The 22,667-nt window shown below is 48.3% G+C and overlaps 1 protein-coding gene and 1 pseudogene across 7 annotated transcripts in view; both read left to right on the top strand.

The window, feature by feature from the left end:
* The window catches only part of TSPOAP1 (TSPO associated protein 1), a 47,929-nt gene extending 39,128 nt beyond the window's left edge, over positions 1–8,801 (top strand). For 4 of the 7 annotated variants that reach the window (XM_042830377.1, XM_042830378.1, XM_042830381.1 and 1 more), the window contains 3 exons: positions 1,620–1,691; positions 2,854–2,982; positions 7,497–8,801. In XM_042830377.1, the coding sequence (XP_042686311.1) occupies positions 1,620–1,691; positions 2,854–2,982; positions 7,497–7,709 (414 nt within the window). In that variant the 3' untranslated portion in view covers positions 7,710–8,801. Of the gene's footprint in view, positions 1–1,619; positions 1,692–2,853; positions 6,057–7,496 lie in introns of all 7 variants that reach the window. The other 3 variants (XM_042830379.1, XR_006170828.1, XM_042830382.1) reach the window with 3 other exon arrangements.
* A 3,206-nt stretch (positions 8,802–12,007) lies between these two features.
* On the top strand, positions 12,008–22,415 carry LOC122166567 (annotated as a pseudogene).
* The last annotated feature ends 252 nt before the right edge of the window (positions 22,416–22,667 follow it).

Consider the following 22,667-nt stretch of genomic DNA (forward strand, 5'->3'; position numbering starts at 1 on the left):
ACTGAACAGCCCCTGCTTTTAGCAAGTGACCCTGGACATCCTGCAGTAAAAGGAGAATCCCTTTAAGGGTTTGAACTGACTTCTGATACTGACGGTGAAAGTCTTGGAGCTCATCTGTTGTGTTGACAAGGCAAAGATTTGTGCAGATCTTCGTTCGAGAAAGAGGACTTAGCTCCAGTTTAATGGATTGGTCCTCTAAATTGTGGCTTTTCAAGCAGTCTCTAGGTATAATCCAGACAGCAGTTTTGTGGATAAGTATTTCCTGTGGAAAGATTGCAGAGCACCTGTGTGGGGAAAAAAAAAAAAAAAAAAAGGCTTTCTAAATTACAGCATGCTCTGTTCTTTCTTCCTTTGTAGCAGCATTAGTCTACTATGAGCAAAGGTAATGGGGCTTGAATTCAGGTTCTCTCCATGTATACTAAAAAGAACAGATGACCAAGAGGTGGCACAGTGCAGATAATGCTTGCTGCCTGGTTCAGGTGTCTTACGAACAAGAGAATCTTCTGAGGACAGAGTGTTATGGGGTGATGAGCTGTCTTGGGAGAGGTATAATGAGAGCATGCATTAAACAGCATCCACATAGGTATTCACACATCTGACTGAAGATTACTTTTGAAACCTTGTCAGTAAGACCCTGTCCGTGTTGCAGAGTTGGAGCTGCTCCCTATGCACCCTCCCAGAAAATCTGGTCACTTGATTCATCAGGAATTTGGTCACTAGATTTGCTGTTTATGTTCCTGCAATAAGTCCTATTGGGATCAGCTGTGCAATTTTTTGTGTCTGTGAGTGAAGTTCTCCAGAAGCTTCTTTCTGCTAGGACAAAGCCATTCACAACCAGCAGTAGGCGCCTACAGCCTCAGGAGAGAAATTGAGTCCTGGGAACTACATAATATAAATATATTAGAAGTGAGTCTCTTCCAGCCAACCCTTTCATGTGTGTAGAGCTAGTCTCTTCAATGGGACTTGCCTTTTACACAGCCTGTTTGGAGACTCCAGATCTTCTATCGTAGAGCAGCTGTAGGGAGATGTCTTCCATTAGATGAGAATACTTGTACCTTTCACCTTGGTCTTGTGCTCCAAGGACTCTGCCCTCAAGTGGCAGACAACAGATCACAGCTCCTGTGCAGTAATTCTGTGTTCTCAGGTTAGATCTTCCTGCTCATATGCATTTCTGGTAGTAACTAACCCTTGAGCATTGCATCCTGAAAAGGATCATCCAAGGGAAGAGGATTTAGTGTTTATATTTAAAAATATATATGTTTTTTTTTTTTTTCCTGATGTTTGTTCAGCTTTTTCTCAGTGCCACTTTCTGGAATAGATGTTAGGTCTTGAACCTAACCTAGTGGTTTTCAACCATTTTGAAGCTTTATCAAAATTGGTTTCAGGAACACACTTTGTTTTTGTCTTATTTTATGAAATGCTTCCTTAACACTGAATTCCAGTTTCCCAATTTGGTTGTCCTGCTAAATTCTGGTCCTGTAAGTCTTCACACAGTGGCCATCATCACTTGTGGTGAGACTGTACAAGCAGCCCAGGGTGGCCTTGTGTTTCTGGTGAGAAATTGTGGCAGTGCTCCTCTTGGATCATTTTGCTCATTTGTTCTCTTTCGCTTGTTGCAGGCTGAACTGACTTTCAGTGCAGGGGACATTATCACTGTGTTTGGGTCCATGGATGATGATGGATTCTACTACGTAAGTCCTGGGATTGGGAAGGTCCTTTGGCTACATCTGAAATCCTTGGAATCCATCTAGTGGCAGGAGAGCAGAAATTAGGGGACAAAATATATTATTTTGCTAATGGAAGAAATGAACACGTCCCTGTTCAATGCAGGCAGATTGTCTCTTGCAGCCTGTACTCCTCTAAACTAATATCCACATGGTTATGAGTTTTTTTCTTGGTGTAACTTGACTGCAGCTTTCCCAAAGCCTAGAATACATTTTCCTGCAGTGTACGTCAGCAGCTGCATCACTCTCTGCTGCAAGCTGATTTGTCACCAAGGACTCTGACACATGGTCTTGTCTAGGGCAGGAGGCTGGAATGGTAACACAAGGATAAAAATGTACACTGACCTCTGTCCTACCACATCCCAACTTCAGCAAGCACTGATATCTGCTTGATTTACTGTGAATAGCTGGGGACTCTGCCTGCCAGTGAGCTGTGTGTTAGGCACATTCCTTAGCTCATCTTTTCCTGAACAGAAAAGTCTGTATTCACACATAAAGGGTGAGGCTCACAACTGGGGTAAATTCAGAGGAGAGTCTTGTGAATGTTTTGTTTGACTTCCTTCATGCTGTTGTCCAAGCAACATTGCAGGGGTGGTTTTGTCTCACCCAGCTACCTGCTGATGAACTGCAGACAATATTCTAGAATGACAGTTGAGCTTGGTTTGTAGCTCGAGATGTCAGTGAGCAGAGACAAGAATGTTGTACCAGCAGTACTTCATTCTTCAGAAATGTATGAACATATGCAAAATACCAGAGTAAATGAAAAGCCTCTAGGTAGCCTTTGGCACAACCATGTTCCAGTTGCTTCCAGGACATCAGTGGGAATTTTTTGAGCTTGTAGAGTGCAAATAGGCTTCATAGTTTACAACTTTGATGTTTCTGTGTTCCTGGAATATATTTGTTGTGGCTCACTGTCAGCTTTTCTTCTTGTAATCTCCTGTGTTTTTGCATTCTGAGTTGTTCCACAACTAAGCAAGCAAGAATGTGAGTTGTGAAATTTCCTGAGTATGCTTCCAACATGAGTGTGTCCCTGGGCTTCTCTCAGGCCTTCTCTGCATGGGCCTGCTCCTCTGTTTATTTCTGCCTCAGCCAGGAAACCTGATGTGGGAACTGAGTCTTGATCTTGCAGGGAGAGCTGAACCAGCAGAGAGGGCTTGTCCCGTCTAACTTTTTGGAAGCTGTAACCTCAGATGGAGACGTGGCTGAGGAGCTTCACTCAAAAGATAGAGACACTTTTTTGCTGGGCGCTGAGAGCCAGGTAAGACTGCGTGGCTGCGTAGTGCAGGCATTCAAACTGTGACGTGCTTGGAGACTGGGCTCTGCACAGCATGCAGCACCTCATGGAGTCACATCAGTGATTGCATGCAGCTCAGTTCATCCCATGGGAGCTCAGGAGTTTAGAGGGGAGCACCAGGAGTTCTTAAAGATTTAACCTTAATATGAAAAAAAGGTACCAAAGAGCAACATTCATGGAATCCTCGTGCTCAGTTTGGTTAGGGGAGCAAAGAACATGGCAGGTTCCAACAGCAAGTTCTTCAGATGCTCACAGGGGTCAGTGTGAAATGCCACTGCACACAGAACGGTTCAGGTGGCTTCCCAGGCACAGTATTCCTCAGGTATGTTCATATCCACGTGAAGGATTTCTGGGATTATTAACAACTAAGCACCAATGTTTTTCCACCTCTCCCAAGTTAAATGCATCTCAGACAAATTCAAAAGATACAGGGGAGTTTCTCAACCAGATCTGATGAATGAATTCATGGCCTGAGGCTTTGAGAGCAACCCACAGATGCAAGGAGTTCCAAGGTTGGGCTGTCCCCCCTTGCTTTATGTTTCTGATGCTTTTCAAGCAAATGCTTCAGCAGGAGATTTGGGTTACATGCCGGATTCAGTCAGTCCTCAGTGGGTGAGGCCAAAAGTATGGCACCTCTCTGGTAACTCCCAAATCCTCTGTGCTGTGGTATTCTAGAGAGTGGGAGACAGGAAGGTACACAGACCCATAAAAGTGTGGAAGAGCAAAGCCAGGTTGGCTGTGAGCTACTCCTAAAGGCAGTGTGTTGTCCTGAATCTTCCTGTTAGTCTCTTCACTGGTGTCACGCTAGCTTTCTAACTCCTTGCACTGTCATTTGTCCTATTTTTCATGCTCTGCTCCTCCTTTGCTCACCTTCATCTCCCTGTCCCTGCCTGGTCTGCCACAGGCACCCTCTGCAGCCCAGCACATCAAGCTTTGTGGGTGCAGTGTTTGTCCCACAGCCTCAATGCCTTTCTGTGAGAGGTGTCAGGAATGCATCGGAAATAAGGTTTATGGATAATTTACTGGATCATCTCCTAAACCCAGAAGCAGTTTTGGGTCTCTCATGCTTGTCTGTGTAGGATACTCAGTCCCTTTGATCTCAGCCCACAAATGCTGGTATGCGCTGAGGAACTGCAGTATTTAATGAGCTCTTATTACCATGGTTTGGCAACTGGGAGGTTGCACAGGTCGAAATTCTGAGTGGAAACAAGTATTCAGCGAGGTTTTTCTTCTCTTGTTTCCCTCAGAACAATTTACTCTTCCCAAATTATCCATCAATTAGAACAGAAGGTGTTGAAGGAGACCTGAGCCAGTACAGTTGTAACAGGCTGAATTGGTAGTACAACTTATTCCACATCTGACATCCTCTCAGGTAACAGCTGGCAAAGGCCAGCTCAGATGTCCAAGAATTGTCATTCCAGCCCCAGTCTGGGTCCCAGAAATCTCGGTGAAAAAATCATGGGAAATAATGGGAAATTCAGTTAACCATTTGGGCTCAGAGAACTGATCTGCTGCTTGCAAATGTGAAGTATGTGGCTCAGCAAATGGTGTTCGTGGCATACGCAGCCCCTGTGCTCTTGTACCTGTTTGCATTTCTCTTCTGTGTCTCAGCTTCCTCACCAATAAGACGTCGGTTTGGCCTGCTGTATCCCAGGCTGTGTCATGAGCTTACAGGATCCTGAGGGCACGTCTGCTCTGCTGCTGGGCAGGGAGCACCAGCTGCTTCTGCTTGCTGCCCTGCAGTTTGCTGCTGCTCCCTCTGCACTGCCCTTTCCACTTGTGCTGTGTTCTGCAGCAGGTTCCTGTTTCCCTGGACGCAGCAGTTCACCACTCTGACTCCACACAGTCCTGGTCTCTGTTTCTGCTTTGCAGTCCAGATGTATCTGAACAGCTTCCAAATATGAAGGGCGTGCTTGTCTGCCTGTCTCTTTGTAAAAGCAGTATGTTTACCCTGCTCCTAACCAAGCTTGTGCTACCTAACTACATTCAAGTACATTCAGTGATTTCTGAGGAGAGGCAGAACCTGACCCACAGAGTTGTTGGCTGTCATAGCAATCACAGCATCCACACCTATAAGCAGAGCTCCTGATAGGTAAGGCAGAAGGAACATGTCTTCCTATAGAATATTTTAGGGGCACTGTGATACAGCCCCACCTGAGGCTTTCTGGTCTTCCACATATTCATTCCATAGTTTAAGAGTGTGCCATTTAAGTGTGGTGTTGGTGTGTGTATCTAGCAGAACACAGATGGAAGCATCTCTGGGTTGGGGTGAATGGTCAGGGGGAGTGCAAAAGCCCCTGGCAGCCTTTAGGGAAGCACTGTTTGAATATTAAACACAGCATAACAAGTCTCCCATCAAATTTGCCAGCTTCATTCATCTTAAAAGCTAACTCATCAATGAGCATGTATCCTCACCGTGTATCCTGTCTGAGCTTTGGGCTGTGTTAAAGCTACTTCAAGTCTTAACAGAAGCTTCTCCAGCATGACCAGGAGTGGTTTTTGAATTGCTTATAACTTCTTGGATTTCAAGTTTTCACCAGATCTCTTCTTCCCATTTGCTTTTTGCATTCTGATATGACAAAGGCTTGAGAATAAGGACAATTTGAATGTTGAACTGGGGAAGGTGAATTATTAGAACTATTTCTGAGCAAATTTTAAAATGCTGACAACAGATAAAGGTAAAGCGATTTAACTTTCAAACTGACATCAATTTGGCTGGAGTGAGCAGTAAAAAATGCAGTGCAAAGAGGAGTATCCAAGAAGTTATGATCACAAGCGAGGGCACTGAAACACTGCTGTTCAGCAGCTAGGAGTGGCCTGCTTTAATGCCATGGCTGCTGAATGAATCTTTTTGCATTGCCAGTACAGTTTCTGTCAGACTGATTGTAAAGCATCTTCAGAAAGTATTCCATTCTAATTGATTTCATGTATTTATTTCTGCCTGTATTATGCACCCATGGCGGTTCTTTCCTTCAGAGAATGAGGAAGAGAAGAGTCCAGTGATAGATATGAATGATACATAGAGAGAGAGCAACCATGTAAGTTTGTGTGAGAAGATCTCTTCCATTTCCTAACCAGCCTGTTAGAGAGTTCCACACTTGCAGCTTGTTCCTGTTCTTGCTTGTAGATTGAGAAGCTGCTCTGGGGCTCTGACACCAGCCTAAAGCCCTCTGCTGGCAGGTCTTTACCTGCTCAGTTAGTTCTGTATTAAATTGGAGCCGTGTTCAGCACATAAAGTGCTGTTTTGAACGATTATCTGGTGGTTTTGGGGACTGCAGTGGGAATGTAGGAGTGCTGGGTATTCAGGTTTAGAAAAGATCTGCTTTGTAATTCAGACCTACTGCTCTACCACTGTAGAAATGCCTCAAGTAGCCTTTGCAGGATCCCCCTGTTTTTCACTTCTTGATTTCACTCCTTCCTCAGTATACTCCTCAAACCTCCTGGGACCCCATCAAGTTAAAAAAGCAGTAACATTTAGTCCCTAAAACCAACCTTGTGTGGATAATTGTTCTGTCTGATAACAAAGAATCAATGCTGAGGCTTGGGGGTCAGATCCCCTGTTTTGAGGGGAGCAGCGGGAGGAGATCTGTGTTTGACTTGCTTTTGTGTGGTTGGATTAATCAGTAACACCCAAGAGAGCACTGGAAACCATCCCCTTCCAACTAACACCACTGTTATCAGCCCCAACAGCTTTCAGCAGGATCTTGCCAGAGTGGTTCTGTCTCCATTTTTCTCACAGGGAAGAAACCCTGATTTTAGCATCCTTTATCTCTTACCAGATGAATCTGTAAAGTGATTCCTGTTGTTTTTCTGCCATGTGGAGACCTCTGAGAATATCTGTGTGTGTGTATGAGTGCCTCTGTGCATAGAAGTCTGCTTGGGCATCGCGTACCGCAGCTGGGAATCAGGACTTGCAGCCACAAAAACAGGGAACTGCAGCCATTTCCCCGTAACTATTAGACAATGAGCTGTCATTCCTGAAAACAATTGTGTCATTTCTGAATTGGCCTGGTGCCTGCCTCTCCCTTTGCGTGCAGTCTTTCATGCCTAGATTGGCAGGAGCAATTGTGCAGTTTGCTGAGCTGCTTCAGATCTGCCCAGGCTGTGCAGGGAGCCCCCATCCTGCCCTGACTGCAGGCACCCAGCAGGCAGTCTTTCCATCCTTGCACTCAGGAGGTGTTGAACTTCTGTTTCTTCAGCTGTGAAGCAGCATCTTCCATCAGGTCCTCAGCGAGGCTTTTCTGCTATACTGTTTGTAGCTTGAAGTTAAGGAATCTTGGAGTGTCTGAGGTCAGGCAGTGTCTGGGTGAGAAGTAGAGAACACTTTACCAGAAGCTTCCTAACTGAATCTGCAACCATGGAGGGGCTGAGCCTTGCTGGGTGAGGGACAGAGTGGTGGGAGAAGGCAGGGTTTTCTGGCTGGGGTTTGTGTTGGCATAATATCCTTCTTTTCCTTTGTTTTCTCTTCTCCCACCCAGTTAAATCCAGATGGATCTGTTGATCACAGTGACTTCCCACCAACTCCTCCTGCACCTCCTTCCTGCCTTGCCACGGGCGAGCAGCGTCCAGAGCGGCCATCGCTGGCTGTTCTCAAATGCAGCGACTTACCTGCTCAGAGTAAAAAGAAGAGAGGCTTCTTCATCAAAGGAAAAAAGCTCTTCAGAAAACTTGGGTCCAGTAAGAAAGACTAACAAGGGATTTATCGCCATGTGTGGACTGCCTGTGCAATCCACACAGGCACTGACAATTCAGGAGAAGCCCTGGCAATAAGCTGATTAGAGTATTTTCATAGCAGAAAAGTTATATGGAATAGAGGAAGCTCCTCAGCAGGTGAGCTGCGTGCTCTGCTGAGAGCTCAGCCATGGGTGCCCCCCCAGGTGGGCAGCGGCTCTGGAAGTGTCACGGCACTGAGGTGTGTGAGGCCCAGGCTCTAGGATGCAGCTTCCTCCACAGTAGGGCGTCCTGCTCCTCGCAGCCCTCGATGCACCGGTTCCCTGTAAATATTTTAATTTAAGAAATATGCTCTGGCTGTAAGTTAGCTCAATGGCTTTTCCCAGCAAAGCCCCAGCCCCTTAGGAAGAGCTCCCTTCTACTACACCCCTGGTATTTCTCTGGTCCAAAGGAGGTTGTGTCGAGTCCTTCACTTCCTGCAAAGAAAATTTGCACTTTTCCTGTGAATCCCCTTTGCTGTCTCTGGGCTGACAAGTGAGTTATTCGTACTGTAAACCTGTAAATACGCAGCTGTGCCTAGGAGCATCCCACACTGCCTCAGTCGTGTTTCAGCACGGATTCCCATGGAGGAAGGGGCGACACCCAGGAGGGGATCGATGCTTCTGCCAATGGCGTGGGCTGCTGTAAGCTGCTCTTGGCTGGCTCGCCGTGACCACGCGCCGGCTGGGGACTCCGCCTTATTTATTTATTTCTCTATTTATTTATTTATGTATTTATTTTGTTTTTTGTCCACCTCTCTCACCATTTCACTCGGCTGTTTCAGCGCGCTGCTCCTCACTTGTTGGAGCGTTTGGAGAGCAGAGCTGGGGATGGAGAGGTTGCAGCTGTTTCCATATGAGATGATGCGTTCCTTCAGTTCAGTCACATCCCTTTCTAAGCCACGGAGTTTTGTACGACATGGTTTCTATCCTTTGCTGTGTTTCTTTCTTTGCATGTTTCAGTGGGTACTTGTTTTGAGAAGGACAGTTATGTGAGGTATGTGAATGATGCCAGCACAGTGTCCACAGATGTTGGTGATAAGGTATGTTTTTATTTAATATCAAATTTTATTATAATAAAGTCTATTTTCACAAAAATACATTTTCCTTAAAAAAGCACCCGATTCAGTGTTGCTTATTTGGGAGTGGTGGTGGTGTGTGTGGTGGAAGAACAGCCCCAGTCCCTGGCACCCTGAGGATGCTCCATAGCCCCTCACGTGGGTCCCTGCCTTCCCTGCGGTCACCATGAGTGAATGGAAACTCTTTGCCTCTCCTGTCACAGGAGACCTAATTCTGGAGGAGGAGACATCAGGTGTAGTTACACTGTTAGACTGCCTGGATCACAGAGTGCCCAGGATTGGCAAGGACTTGTGGACATCAGTCTCCAGCCGTGCTCAAGCTACTCAGTGTCTCATCCTCCCATGTAGCTGCTGAGTTCTGTAGTGCCTCAGAACGTGGTGTCTCTGATCAGGTGAGAGAAGGCTGGAGATACTGGAGACAAACAGGTTTTTCCTCCTGTCTTGCTCAGAGTTGCAGTTTTTCTCCTTGCTTTCCCTAGAAGACGCCTGGATCTAGAAAAAAAAACGCTGCCTATGGCAACTGACCAAACAAAGGAGAAGGAAGACATTTCCCCTCTCACCAACTGGAATGGAAAATGGAAACTGGCTGTTTCCATTCTTCAGTATACTTTGGGTAGAAGTGAAAAATAAAGAAACCCCAAAAGCGCTGAGGTCCAACCATAGGGTCTTGGCTTCAGACTCAGGGAGCAGACGGTGCCTCATAGGAGCCTCTGTGAAACTGCAGGCACTTGAAACTGAGCTCTGCAGTGTTATGTGGGGCTCTGCAAAGGCTGCTGATGAAGAAGCCCCCAGGGCAGCCATCACAGAACCAAGGCTGCTGGAGCTGGAGAAGTGTTTGGGTGAGTGCCATTAGTTGTGGGCAGTGCTGTGTGGAGCCAGGAGCTGGGTGGGCTCAGTTCTCCTCGCAGTCCCAAATCGTGCCATTCTATGACTATAATCCTAATTCTGGCAGCAGGTGCCTCCAGAAATACCTCTGTGCGCTGCAGTTGCTGTAATTTATCTCCCACTCACCCTGCCTGGAGGAAGTCGGTTGCAGTTCTAAACTGAATTTAACATCTGCAATTTCCTAAGAGAGTCGTTGGAGGTCTTTTGAAAGAAACTGTTGTTGCCTTATCGTTTCATCAGGGAGTGAACTGAAGAGCAAAGCCCATAGAAAGAACAACAGCAGCTGCAGTGTTTTGGTGCCTGCCCAGAGCAGGTGCCTGCAGGAGGGCTCTGCTTCTCCCTGCGAACTTCCTTCAGCCGAGTCCTTGTGCCCGTAGGTTCATGGTGACCCCCTGCTCCCCAGGACACGCTGGGCTGCTGCCTACCAAATTTCCCTGTTACATACATGGACTGCCATCATACAGCAGTCACACTAATTCAGTTGGTTCCCCAGCACCAGGCAGAAGCCTGAAGAAAGGTTCAAGACCTTCAAGACCTTCATGCACGTCCTCTGCACATCAAAGTGCAGAAGAAATGGGAGAAGGGGCGAGCGGACAGAATCAGGGGTACTCATACAGATGGGTTCCTCAGGATGTTCTCAGCATCTTCTCAATTCTAGAGAAAATACCAACGTTTGGTTAGCCATAGCTCCCAAGGGCATAGAATCATTGAATCTTCTGAGTCAGAAAGGGCCTTAGAGGTCACTCTAAGAGTGTCAACCCCCTGCAGTGAGCAGGGACACCTGCAGTGCTCGGAGCCCCATCCAGGTGAGCTGAGCTTCGGCGCATTCCTGAGTTCACAAAACTTCTTTCAGAAGAACAAAGCTTGGGCTGGCTTTTTGCAGACCTCAAGAAGTGCAAGAGTTGAATATTCTTGTACAGCTCTCAATTGTGAGCTGAGTTGATGTAGGGAAGAGTAGACAGGCTGGTCTGACCTGGGCTTTTGGGACCATAGCATTAGAGAATGAGGGAGGTGGTGCGTGGCCCTGGGTAGGGCATGGGATCATCTATCCTTGAAAGCCTTCTGCTGAGGGGTCCTGTCCAAAGTTACACACTGTCCAAAGGACCAAATTGCCTCTGAAGTGGCACAGAGCCAGTGGGCCATCCTGGAGCACACCTAGAGCTGTTGGGACCGCTGCCATCTGCTGCTGGAGGATGGAGAAGTCACTCCTGCTTTTGGCCTCATCCTAATTAATCACTGCTTAGAACTGGGAGCACAGAGCCCCTGGCCGGGATGTGTGATTCTTATTTTGGGTCTTCTGGCTGCTCTTGGTCCAAGTATTTGGAGGCTTTGCAGGCAGAAGGAGCGGTTGGATGGTGTGGAAATATCTCTGCTCTGAGGTAACGCTGCTTGAGCTGACGTTATGTTCTTGTTTCCTTACCCTTGGAGGAGCAGCACATGGTGTCTCATTTGCTGCTGAAGCTTTTGAGAGCAATTAAGTTCTGCATTGTGAAATGCAATTATCAGCACAAATATGCACTAACTTTGTCATTAGCTTCTGAAAAACCCTTACCCTCGTTCTGACCAGGGAGCTGCATGGTGCAGCAGAGTAAGCAAGCAGACTGCAAAACTCTGCCAGCTCTGCCCCTTTGCACAAGAGCAGTGCTGCAAACGGGACACATGCTCCAGGTGCAGCCTCACCTCTGGCTCACTGCAAGGTTTGCTCTTTGCTTTGCAGGTTTTCTCTAAAATGTTAAAAGACCGATGCAGTGAGTTAAAGGGTATGGTTCAGCCTGCAGGTAGCCCTGGGGACACCAGCATGAGCAGAGCTGCTGCTGGGAGTAGGGGGACAACGCTGTGGTTCCTGAATGCCCCGTGCAGGGAGGAGTTCAGACGTTCACTGAAGCCGCCCTGGTCTCAGTCTGTGTTGCTGAACCGAGGAGTTTCTGTTATGGGATGAACACAGTGCAGCAAGCTGGAGTCCCATTTAGGAGGAAGAGCTGGTAAGCATCTCCTGTGCTTCTTCTCACCCCATCTGGCTGAAGAACATTATTCACCAGGTCCAGCAGAATCCCAGTTCCCTGTAGTGTTAGCACAGCTGGAAGACAGTGGGATTGGTCCAGGAGCTGGGTTTGCACTCAGGGAGAGGGACTTTGTGCAAGGGAAGGGCTGTCCAGTGAGCTCCCAAGAGCACAAGGGCAATTTGGGCAAGAGAAAACCCCAACCTGAGCTGCCCAGAGCTCAGGATCTGTTGCTGGAGGCTGGTGGTGGTCAGACCATCAGCCAGGTTCCTCTCCTGCTGCTTCTGTCTGCGCAGGGAAGCATAAAGCACAAGGAATGGCATTTGTGAGCCCATCCAGACCACAGCAGGGGGAAAGAGCAGGACAGGTTGGGGAGCTGAGATGGGGAGTGATGAGCAGATCTCCCCTGGAGCTGATGCCTCCACTCCTGAGACTTTTTCAGCCTTTAAGAGCAGTAAAGGATGACGACAGGGAGAGGAATCTATTCCCATCAGGCATCCCATGACCCCCAAACCATTGCAGGGTGCTGCCTCGTCCCAGTGGGTGTGCAGGACCATTTGTGGGGCACACAGGAGCCCCTGCTGGGAGCTGGGCTGGGCAGCGGGTGCTGCTCTGCTTTGGCCCCACCAACCCGGGGGGCAGTTCCTCATGGCTCAGATATCCCACATCAGATAACAACCTGCTGCAGATAAAAGTGTGGCCACAGAGGCACAGTGAGGACAGAAGACAGCAGGTGAGAATCTGATCTGTTGCACGCTCGCTTTTGCTTTCGTGGAAGATGCTGCTGCTGCTGCATGGGAAGGCCTTGCTGGGCAGTGCACATAGTAGGGGAGCATTGCATTGGGAAGGAGCCACTTTGTGTGCTCCTTTAATGTGTTCCATCTGCACCATTCATGGTCGGATGCATGGCTTCTTGATTTTCCTCATTTCTTACCTTTCTTTGCAGGGATGAAGGCAGAAACCTGCTTCCTGGTGTTGCTGGTGATGCTCATCCTGTTCCTGGAATCTGTATCTTCTTCCTATGGTATCGTCTCTTTCTCAGGTTTTGCAGATCAGGGGCCTTCATGTTCTGAGTAGGAAAAAGGATAAAGTTAAGTCTAAAAGAACCTGAACTCTTGTAAGCAGCTGAGTCCCAAACAGTGAGAAGAGTAATCAGTTTGTATCTATAGGGCCAGCAATGCTGACACTTTCAGGTTTTTTCAGTGAATTTCCTGTCTGATTTCCTAAAACCACGCTAAAGGAGAGCTCAGTTCTCAGAGCAGCTCCACCTCCAAGTTTCAGCAGTCCTCCCAGCCCAATTCAAATAAACTCCTGGTCCATCAGAGATGACAGTTCAAAGAATATTGGGTGAATTTGGAGATTTTTGTCCCCTTTGTGTTGATTTCTGAAGCTTTCTGTTCCCCTGGAGGTGATCCCACTCAGAGAAGCACTGTAGGGGCTTCCCCCGTGTTCTATAGCTACAGCCAGCCAATGATGGGCAAACCCCAAAGGAACTGTGTTATGTGCCCCAGAGGAACTTATTTATACACAGATGTATTGGCACTGCAGTGCCAGTAGCTCTGGCCCTGGAGGTGCAAAGTGCCTCTGCAGCACAGGGAAGCACTCTCACCTCTGCTCTTTCATTTCCCCAGTGAGATTTGCCTGAGAAGCTGCTGGATGCGCTCCTGCTGAGCAGTGTGAATGAGGCCAGGCAGCTCGTGCCTATGAGGACACACGTGATGGGTGAGCATTGGGGTTGGGTACAGCTCTCGTGCGTGTGAGCCACAGCCACACTCTGGTCTTCTCTGTCATGTTCCGGAGTTGCCACAGCCCTTCTTTAGAGTCACTGAATGGCTCAGGTTCGAAGGGACCTCAAAGCCGTTCAGCTCCCACCCCTGCCATGGGGCTGGTTGCAACCCACTAGATCAGGCTGCCCAAATCCTCGTTCATGTTGGCTTTGAACACCTCCAATCTCCCTTTCAGACACTTGCTGAGGTTTCCATTCCCTTTCTTTGCTGCTATGCTCAGAGGGAGCAAACCACTGTGGGCTGAGGTTAGAATTCTGAGGGATCTGACCAGCTTTAGCCACTGTGCTGTGAGAGCGTATGGCTTCCTACCAACCCATAAACCTCCTACTTCTGCAGCCATCCTGCAAAAGCCCCTCAGAACCTGTCCATCTGAGAGCTCTTCAGGGCTCCAGGTTAAGGTAGGGTGACATGGAGAGTTTGGGACCTCTGGATGGAAACGTGCACCTGTAGGCGTTTTTTCAGTTGGAGTCCTCAGTAGAATGAAGTTGGATTGCCTCAAGGACAATCATGAGCTCAGCCATTTTCTGGCAGATAGAGCTGAGAAACTGAGGAGATTTCAGCCCTGCTCCTCTGCTGGGGCTGCCAGGAGCAGCACAGCCTCCTCCAGCCGCTGTGCAGGCTGTGAGATCACAGAATCACAGAACTGGGAATTGGAAGGGAACTCCAGAGATCATGGAGCCCAGCACTAAAATTCCCTACAGCAGGCTGCGATGGCTGCTCTGTTAGCAGTTCAAATAACACCCAGGAGCTCCATGCTGCCTGAGCTCAGCCTGTGACCCACAGGACCCAACCGTGACTTGAGCTCACCTCAGTCCTGTAGAAGTTGCTTTGTTCTCCCTCGCGGCATAAAGAAGAACCTGGAGAACGATGCCTTGAACCCCATAGAGCTCCTGAGATATTTCAAGCAGCCCAGGGCGGGGACACGGCTGCCATCTGGGCTGCGGATTACATGGGAACCACCCTGACCCTCCTGAAGGAGAAGCTGTGTGGGCCGTGAAAGGGGACTTCAACGTCAGAGGTCAGGGCATCACTCTGCTGGGAGCAGTGCCGCTGTGGGGAGATGCGGGGATCTATGGGGCGAGGAAGGGGAAGGGGCTGAGGAGGTCCGGGATCCAATCCTGCTCACCCAACCAGAGCAGCCCGTGCCGTGCTGAGCAGCGCTGTCCCCAGGAGGTGGCAGTCCTGACCTCCTGCAGGAACATTTGCAGGCACTGGTGATGCATTCTGGAGGCTCCTTCTGTAGGGGAAGAATTGCTAACACTTGGCTGGCTGTGACTGCTAGCAATGAGCAGTGAAGATAAAAAGGAAGAAGAGAAGAAAGGAAGAAGATGGCTTAATGCTAGAAGCTCATTCCCCTTTTGCACAAGCTTGGCATCTAATTATATATCAGATGTGACCACAGCTTTAAATGCTTTTATAGTATCATAGAATCACCAAGCTTGGAAAAGAGCTGTAAGATCCCCATCCTCCCATCCACCTGTCACCAATATTCCCACTAAACCACATCCCTCGGTGCGACATGTGAACCTTTCTTGAACACAAATGATCAATGACACGATGGAGGTGCAGACTGCCACTCCAGCGAGCATCCTCGGCACGGCTCTGAGCAGGATGACCTAAGTGACATTCCCCTGTGCTCCTCCACAAGAGGATGGTGCTACGATAAAAGAATGTGTCAAGGGGACAAGAAGGGAAGCCCTTTTCCTGCTCTGGGAGACATCCCAAACTCAGCAGAACTGGCACGTGCCAACACGCTGATCCTCTGTGGTTACCTTGCTCCCACCAGCTCAGCTGGGGGTGATTTTCAAGACCACAGGATGTGAGCAGCAGAATAAGAAAGTAAACTGTGACTTTTCTAGCCGGTACCAAATGATCACAGGAAAGTACAACAACAGGTGAGGGGGGATGCATGGGTCATCAGTAGAAGCAAAACCATGGCCCCCAAAATGATCCGTATATAGGATGCCTTATTTAGTTTTACAACTCATATAGTTGGTTCCTCGATTCTTGAATATTTTAATTACAGCTTTGCTTCACGGGATCTTGGTGTCATACATGAATGAACCTGTTGGCCAACATTTCTGTGTTGGGAACTGACCCTCCAGCATAGGACATCTGTCATCAGCATCTTTCTGCTTTCTCCTGGGTTTTGGCTAGCTCTTCCCCTTTGCAGGCCGTCAATGCTCTTTTTGGCCTCCTGGCTGGGTACATGATCTGACCGCACCAGAACCCAACTGTGCCACTGGACTCATGGGCTGGCGAGACTACCTTGTGCATCTTTGAGGTATATGGAGGGATGTGACTGTTACATGGAATGTAAAAGCTATTTCTCAGCACTTCCAGAGCTTTCTTAGTGTAGCAAAGGGGACGTTGTGCCAGACAGTGGTGTGTTTTCAAATAAACAACATGTGAGAGTTGTCTATCCCTCCCCATTTACCAAGCACCTGGCAGGCAGAGCGCGTCCTGTGGGCATCAGTTCCCTTGGGAGGAGGAAGGAGGTCAGACATGAGGTCAGACAGGGGATGATCATTCTCTGCCTGCCTAGGGGGTGACTGAGCCCTCAGATGTAAGAAATAGAGAAAGGGCCACCTGTCTCTTTCCATTCTCATGGCTGCAGTCACGAGGAGGATCTAGATTGTGGGATAAGGATGAGTCACACCCAAGCCAGACCTAATGCCACTAATATTTTGCTGTCCTTTCATTTGCTGGTGCAGGAGAAACCCATTACTAGGAGCTTCCAACTGAGCCTTGGCCAGATGGTTGCCAGCAGACTATTGAAAATGGTGTGTTGATGCCCCATGGGTGGACAGAAAGAAAGTATTCCTTTGGGAACCCTTTCCCACTGGTAATATTTGGGACACACTTGAAAAAAAACAGGGACAGGAGTTAGGGGTTTTCAGGGCTTGAACAGATCGCAGGCTGAGGCTGCAAAACGCAAGTCCAGCAATTCGTGCCTCGTGATTTTCTGTTGATGATCTTGCAGATGCATCCATTCCTACGGCCATTTTCTGACACATTCTGCTTTCATCCCCTGCAGGTTCAAAAGGTGTCAAACAAGATTGTCTGCTTCTCCTCTGGGCCGCTCAAGTTAACCAGCAGTGGTCACTCACATTCATGCAGTGGGGTCACTTTATTGACCACCACCTGGATTTCAGTCCTGAATCCCCATCCAGAGTCACCTTCCATGGCAAAGCAGACTGTCACTCCGGCTGCACCAAGCTGCCCCCCTGCTCTCCTATCCAGGTACAGCCAGCCTTCCTCTTGTGGTGATGTGGGGGACAGGGTGTTGGCCGTCCAGCTGGAGATGGTGATGGCTCTCCCTGACCCTGCCCACCAGGGCACAGCTCCTAGAGCATCCCAAGGGGTCGGGCTGCTCTCAGGTGGTGGTGCTGAGTCCCAGGGATGCTCTCAGGTGCCAGGCACAGCCCATCTGTTCCCCCTTTTTCAGCCTTTAACCACATCTCTTTCAAGGATGTGGCTTTGCTTCAGAGGTACAACACAATGACAACATGGATGGTACCCAGTTTACAGCAGGTGGATCAGAGATGGGAGTTGGTGGGTGCTGGTGTCCTGTTGGTAGCCCAGAAAATTCATGCCCATTTGATGGTTGCTTATGGGGTGAGGAAGTGGTGAGCAGCTCTCACTAGTTGCTAAGCATTGTGCTGGGAAACACAACAGTCACGCTGCAATCTCTGCTCTAGTAAATACATCCAAGGAAAGGATAAGACTTCACTGAGTATTTGCCCAGTGTGTGTTGGAGAACCAGGCAGCACCACAAGTTCTGGATGGCAACTGCCCACAAGATAGAGTAGATGTTGACACTAGACTGCAACATGAAATGGGAACACATGGGCTTCTTCTTCCAACATGTACTTACAGGGGGAAAAAGGGAAGGGATCCACAGGACTTTCTTTGAGAAGATTCAGGCACCTGCAGTCTTTCTTGAATATTTGGGACTTGATCTTCCAAAACCATCTCTGCTGTCAGTCTGAGCCCTCACAGCTGGGGCTTGGGATTGCTCTCCACACTGTCTACCATGAAAACTGTCTCTGAAATGGCTCCTGTTGGCTTTTCTTGTGCTGTAGCACCACAGTGCAGATTCTGCACTCCTGAGGTGATGATGAATTATTCACTTATCTTTTTGCAGATCCCACCCAACGACCCAAGGATTAAAAACACAAGAGATTGCATTCCTTTCTTCTGCTCTGCTCTTGCTTGCGACAGCAGCAGAGCCACTTGAGAGCAGATCAACATGCTCACCATCCTTCCTCGATGGCAGCATGGTATATGGCAGTGAACAGCCTTTGGTCAGCAGGCTGAGGAATAGGAACAACCAGCTGGGCTTGCTGGCTGTTAATCAGAATTTCACAGACAAGAGGATGGCATATTTGCCCTCTGCCAGGATGCCCTGTCTCAAGGTCAGCTGGAAAGCAAAAATCCCTTGGTTTTTTTGCAGGTAGTTTGGCTGCTGACACCATGATAAATTCTGCAGAGAACAATTCCATCAGCTCTGGTTCTTTGCTTTGCTTGCATGCTTGCTGTATTTAAGTAGAAAAAAGCAGAATGAGGTGATCTCATCACTGGTAGCATGCTGTATGGGACATCAGCACAGGCCGAAACCCATTGGCAGGGCCTTCTGCTCCATTCATGCTTTGACATCTTCTTGACCACTTTTTTCAACCCAGGCTAACATGACATGAATTGTGATTCGTGATTCTTTGTTAAACAAACTAAGATCCAGTGGTAAGCCATGGCAAGAGTGGTTTTGGCAAGGACTAATCTTTGTTGCAGCTATAACTCAAAACTAAAGAACTGTAGAGTCATTAAGGTTGGAAAGGGCTTCTCAGGTCCCATCCCATCATGTCCATACATCCCTCAGTGCCACATCTCCATGGCTCTGGAACACCTCCAGGGGCCGTGACCCCACCACTCCCTGGGCAGCACCACTCTTTTGGAGAAAAACTTTTCCTAATATCCAGCCTAAGTAATATTTCAGTGCTTTAGGCCTTTCAGACTATGCTCCTGAACGGGCCTTATAAATCTGTAGACAGAAATCAGCTGGAGATGAATTTATAAACTCACAGCTCCGTGCAAACTCCATTGAAAAGTCAGTGTTTGTTTGGGTCTTTCCGGTTCCTGAGAGCTGAGGAAGGGGTCCACGTGCTGCTGCCCAACAGGGCTCAGCGATTTTGGACCGGAGCTCCTTTGGCAGCGCCGGCTGGGTGCCGCCTGCTGGAGGAACCACAGTGCTCGTTTTGTCTGTCCTTCCGCAGCCGCTCACAGGCAGGCTTTGATCGTAGTGAAAGGGGCTCTGTGCTGAATGCGTGAGCAAATCCCTCTGTTCACTGCAGAACTAAATGCCGCGCATTTACTCCTCTCTGAGTGCCCCTCTATTCCATCATCACCTGCTCACTCTCAGGTTTCCTGTCCTGGGTGTTTGAAGCTGGGTTTAATATTTTGTCGTGATGCTTCTGTAACTTATTCCTTCAAGCTGTGAGCTGTTTTGCTTTTATTTTAACTTTCCGATGAACTTGATCGTGACTGCCCTCTTGTTTAGTCCATGGTTTCCGCTGGTTTGAAGGACACCTTCTGACCTACAGACCTCCCTTGGCCATCTGGACATCCCTCTGCCCATTTTCACTTCCCCCTTGAGCTGTGAGTCTCTCTGCTATGGGAACCTGGAGGACTACTTCTAGTGATCACCTCAAGTTGCCCCTCCTAGCCTCCAAAACAAAAAGCATCCCCATTTCTTGGCCATCTCTCTTTGTGATGCTCAGCACAATCACATTTGTCTCAACTCAATAGTCAAGACACCCCTGCTTCAGCAGGAAATGGCTTTCCACTGGACCTCTGAAGTCCTTGGGCAGTACAAGTAAGTACTTAGGTGACTCTCGAGCAAGTGAGATGCTGGAGCTGGTGTGCAAGCACATGCTCTTTGTGCAGGAGCACAAGTGCCTGGCCGGAGAGCTGAAAAGATCGAATCCACACTGGAATGGGGAGAAGCTCTATAAGGAGGCGCAAAAGATTGTGGGTGCCATGATCCAGGTATCACCATGTCACCCTCCAGCTCTGCTGCCATGTCCTGCGGTCTCATAGGTGTCCTGTCAGGCCTTGCGAGTGAGAGGTTTCCATTGGGTGATGGGGTTTTTTTGAGTTGCATTTTTCCCTCCTTAACATCCCCAAGACACATGAAACCTCTGCTGTATGGACAAACACAACTTCCCACAGGACTTTGTATCATCCATGTCAGCACCATAGATGTGAGCGACAGCTCTCCCATTACTTTGATGAAGAAGCAATTAATCATTCACACTTCCTCTGTTTCCCTTTAGATTATAACCTACAGTGACTACCTGCCTCTTCTTCTGAGAAGAGATTTACAGAGATGGATTCCTTCCTACAAGGGCTACAAGGACTGGGTGGATCCTCGCATGTCCAATGTCTTCACTCTGGCCTTTCATTTTGCTCATGCTTCAATTCCCCTGTTTGTGGGCTGATTAAACAAAACTTCTGAGCCCACATATCCCGGATTGCAACTCAGCAAAACCTCTTTTGGTGTCTGGCATGTTGTGAAAGGAGGTAAGTCCTGTGTTGGAATCACTGGAAGCACAGGGTTGTTAAGGTTGGAAAAAATCATCCAGTCCAACTGCCACCTACTGCCAACATTGCCCACTAACCTGTGTAAACCATCCTGCACTTCTGGGGTGTAACTTTATTTTGTTCTGCTTTTCCTGCCCGCTCTGGATGAGCTCCTGCTTCAGCCAAACTTAAAAGCAGTTTGCATTAGTTGTATTCACTCACCTTTATCAGCAGGCAGACTTTTCCCAACACAGCTGTTCTCTGCAGTCAAATGCCACCCATCTTATTAAGGTGTATGCAGTCTGGTTGTTTAATTGCTGTAGTTTCTAAGAACTGCAGTATTTTCTTTTTAATGTTTTATGTGCTGGAAAATGGACTCTTCTGCACTGAAGCCTGTAATGAGCCCTAGGCCATGCTCTGCTCTCTGGAGCCTTTTCCCCATGTGCCTTCCATCCTACATTGCTCACCAGCCATTGTGGATTCACTGCAGGTGGCATCGACCCCTTCCTGTGGAACCTGATGGCCAGTAGGGCCCAGCTGATGACACAGACTCAGATGATGGTGGACAGGCTCTGGGATCGCCCCTCTGAGCAGATTGACAGGATCAGGCTTGATTTAGCTCTTAACATGCAGTGTGGCAGAGATCATGGCCTCCCAGGTAAGCTGACTGTGCAGAAGAGCTTCCAAAGGAAAACAAGTGAAAATCAGGCACTTGTGGAATTGAACACTGGGAAACATCTCCTTCCCGTGCTTGGCTGAAACTCCTCTCAGAAAAGCACATTGCAGGATGTGAAAAAGAAAATCCCACTCTATTTTATCTCCAAAGACTGCATCACAGGAAAAAAAAAAAGAAAAAAAAAAAAAGAGAAAAGCATGTCAAAGCCACTCATGAGGCCCTGCAACATGAAAAACAAGTGCAGTGGCATTGCAGGATGGTCTTGAGAAACAGGTTGTTGGTACAACTGGATCGAGGGTGTGCTGTTGCCTAACAGCATTATTAGACTGATGCAAGTGCCTGCAGCTGCTGTGCCATTGACACCCTGGGAGCTGCAATGAGATTCACTTTGAAACAGTGCTGAGAAGCTTCAGATACACGGGATTTAAGTCGAGACGGAGGCTTTGCATGAGATGCAGATGTGTGGTCAGGTGTTGCTGGGTTTGCTCTGCCTCTCTCAATTGGAGGCTTTGATTTTCCATGCTGTCTCTGGGAACACTGGTGTGCAGAATCCTGAATTTCTAGTTCTTGGGTCTGGCAGGAAGGAGAATGCGTGAGTTCTCTGTTGGCTTTTCCTCTCCTTAAGCAGTCATGTGGTAAGACACAGAGAGAACTGAATTGTACACCAATTTCTGCTGCCCTGTCCACCAGGATGCAGTCATTCCACCAGTTGAGGTCTAGCGAATTTCCAGCTATTTGCTGTGCACAAAAATGAGCCAGTTGACAACATCCAGTGTTCCACTTCCACCTGTAGAAAATGGCTCTGGCACAGCAGAAAGACAACGGCATTGACTGCAATATATAATAATTTAGAAAGATTTGGGAACCTACCTGCATCCAGATTTGGGAAAGAGAGGAAAAATCTTTCCAGGGAGGGGAGGTGTTGCTAACCTCTCTTTGCTCCGATATGCAACAACTTGCAGGCTATGTCTCCTGGAGAAAATTCTGTGGGCTCCCCCAGCCCTGTGATGTGAAGTCACTTGGTCGAGCACTGAAGAATGACCGTGTGGCAAAGAAGTTCATGCGGCTGTATGGGACACCAAGGAACAGTGACGTTTGGGTTGGGGCACTTGCAGAGCCCTTTGTGGATGGAGGAAGGATTGGGCCTCGGCCTCTCATGGCTTGTCTCATTGGCACGCAGTTCAGCAGCACACGTGATGGGGACAGGTAAGAGAGGAGATGTCCAGTGTCTGCTGATGTGGTGGTGAATGCTTTGAGTAGCTGGAAAATTTGCCTTGGAAAAAAGAATATGTTGCTTCTAATGGGAAATAATGTTGCAGGGATCTCGAATGAGAAGAAGCCAAGAGGAAAATAATCTGCTGTGCCATTCTTATGTCTCCTGCAGGTTTTGGTGGAAGAACAGAGGGGTTTTCACTTCCCAGCAGCGCTCTTCACTGGCCCAAATCTCCTTGTCACGAATAATATGTGACAACAAAGTGTCAAGAAATATCTTCCAGGCCAACAGATATCCTGACTCCTTTGTGAACTGCAGCAGGATCCCAAAGCTGGACCTCAGAGCCTGGAGGTCAAAGTGGATGGAGGAAAGTACCGAGCAAGGTATCAGCCTCAAAGAGCAGACAGTTCCTGCCTGCGAGCAAGTGCAAATCTCTGCCATCATTAACAGCTCAGACAATCCCAGCTGAGCTCTGCCCCCACTTCCCCTGAGGATGTTAAGTCAGGTTCTCCATAGGGCTGTGGCATCATCAGATTGAAGGTGTGACAAGGTGCTTCCATAAATGCCACCCTCATAGTGCCAGAAGAAGAAAGGCTTGTTGGGCTGCAGGCAGCTGTCGGCAGGGAGGGATGTCCAGAGCAATCTGCTGCTCACTGCAAAAGCAATGCCTGAGCTGTTGGGCCCTCCTTTCCAGCTTAACCCATGGAAATGAATCACAAAG

The sequence above is a fragment of the Centrocercus urophasianus genome, unplaced genomic scaffold, assembly GCF_019232065.1.
Source record: "Centrocercus urophasianus isolate 14NV4802_14NV808 unplaced genomic scaffold, USGS_Curo_1.0 seq_33, whole genome shotgun sequence".
In the NCBI taxonomy this organism is placed as follows: domain Eukaryota; kingdom Metazoa; phylum Chordata; class Aves; order Galliformes; family Phasianidae; genus Centrocercus; species Centrocercus urophasianus.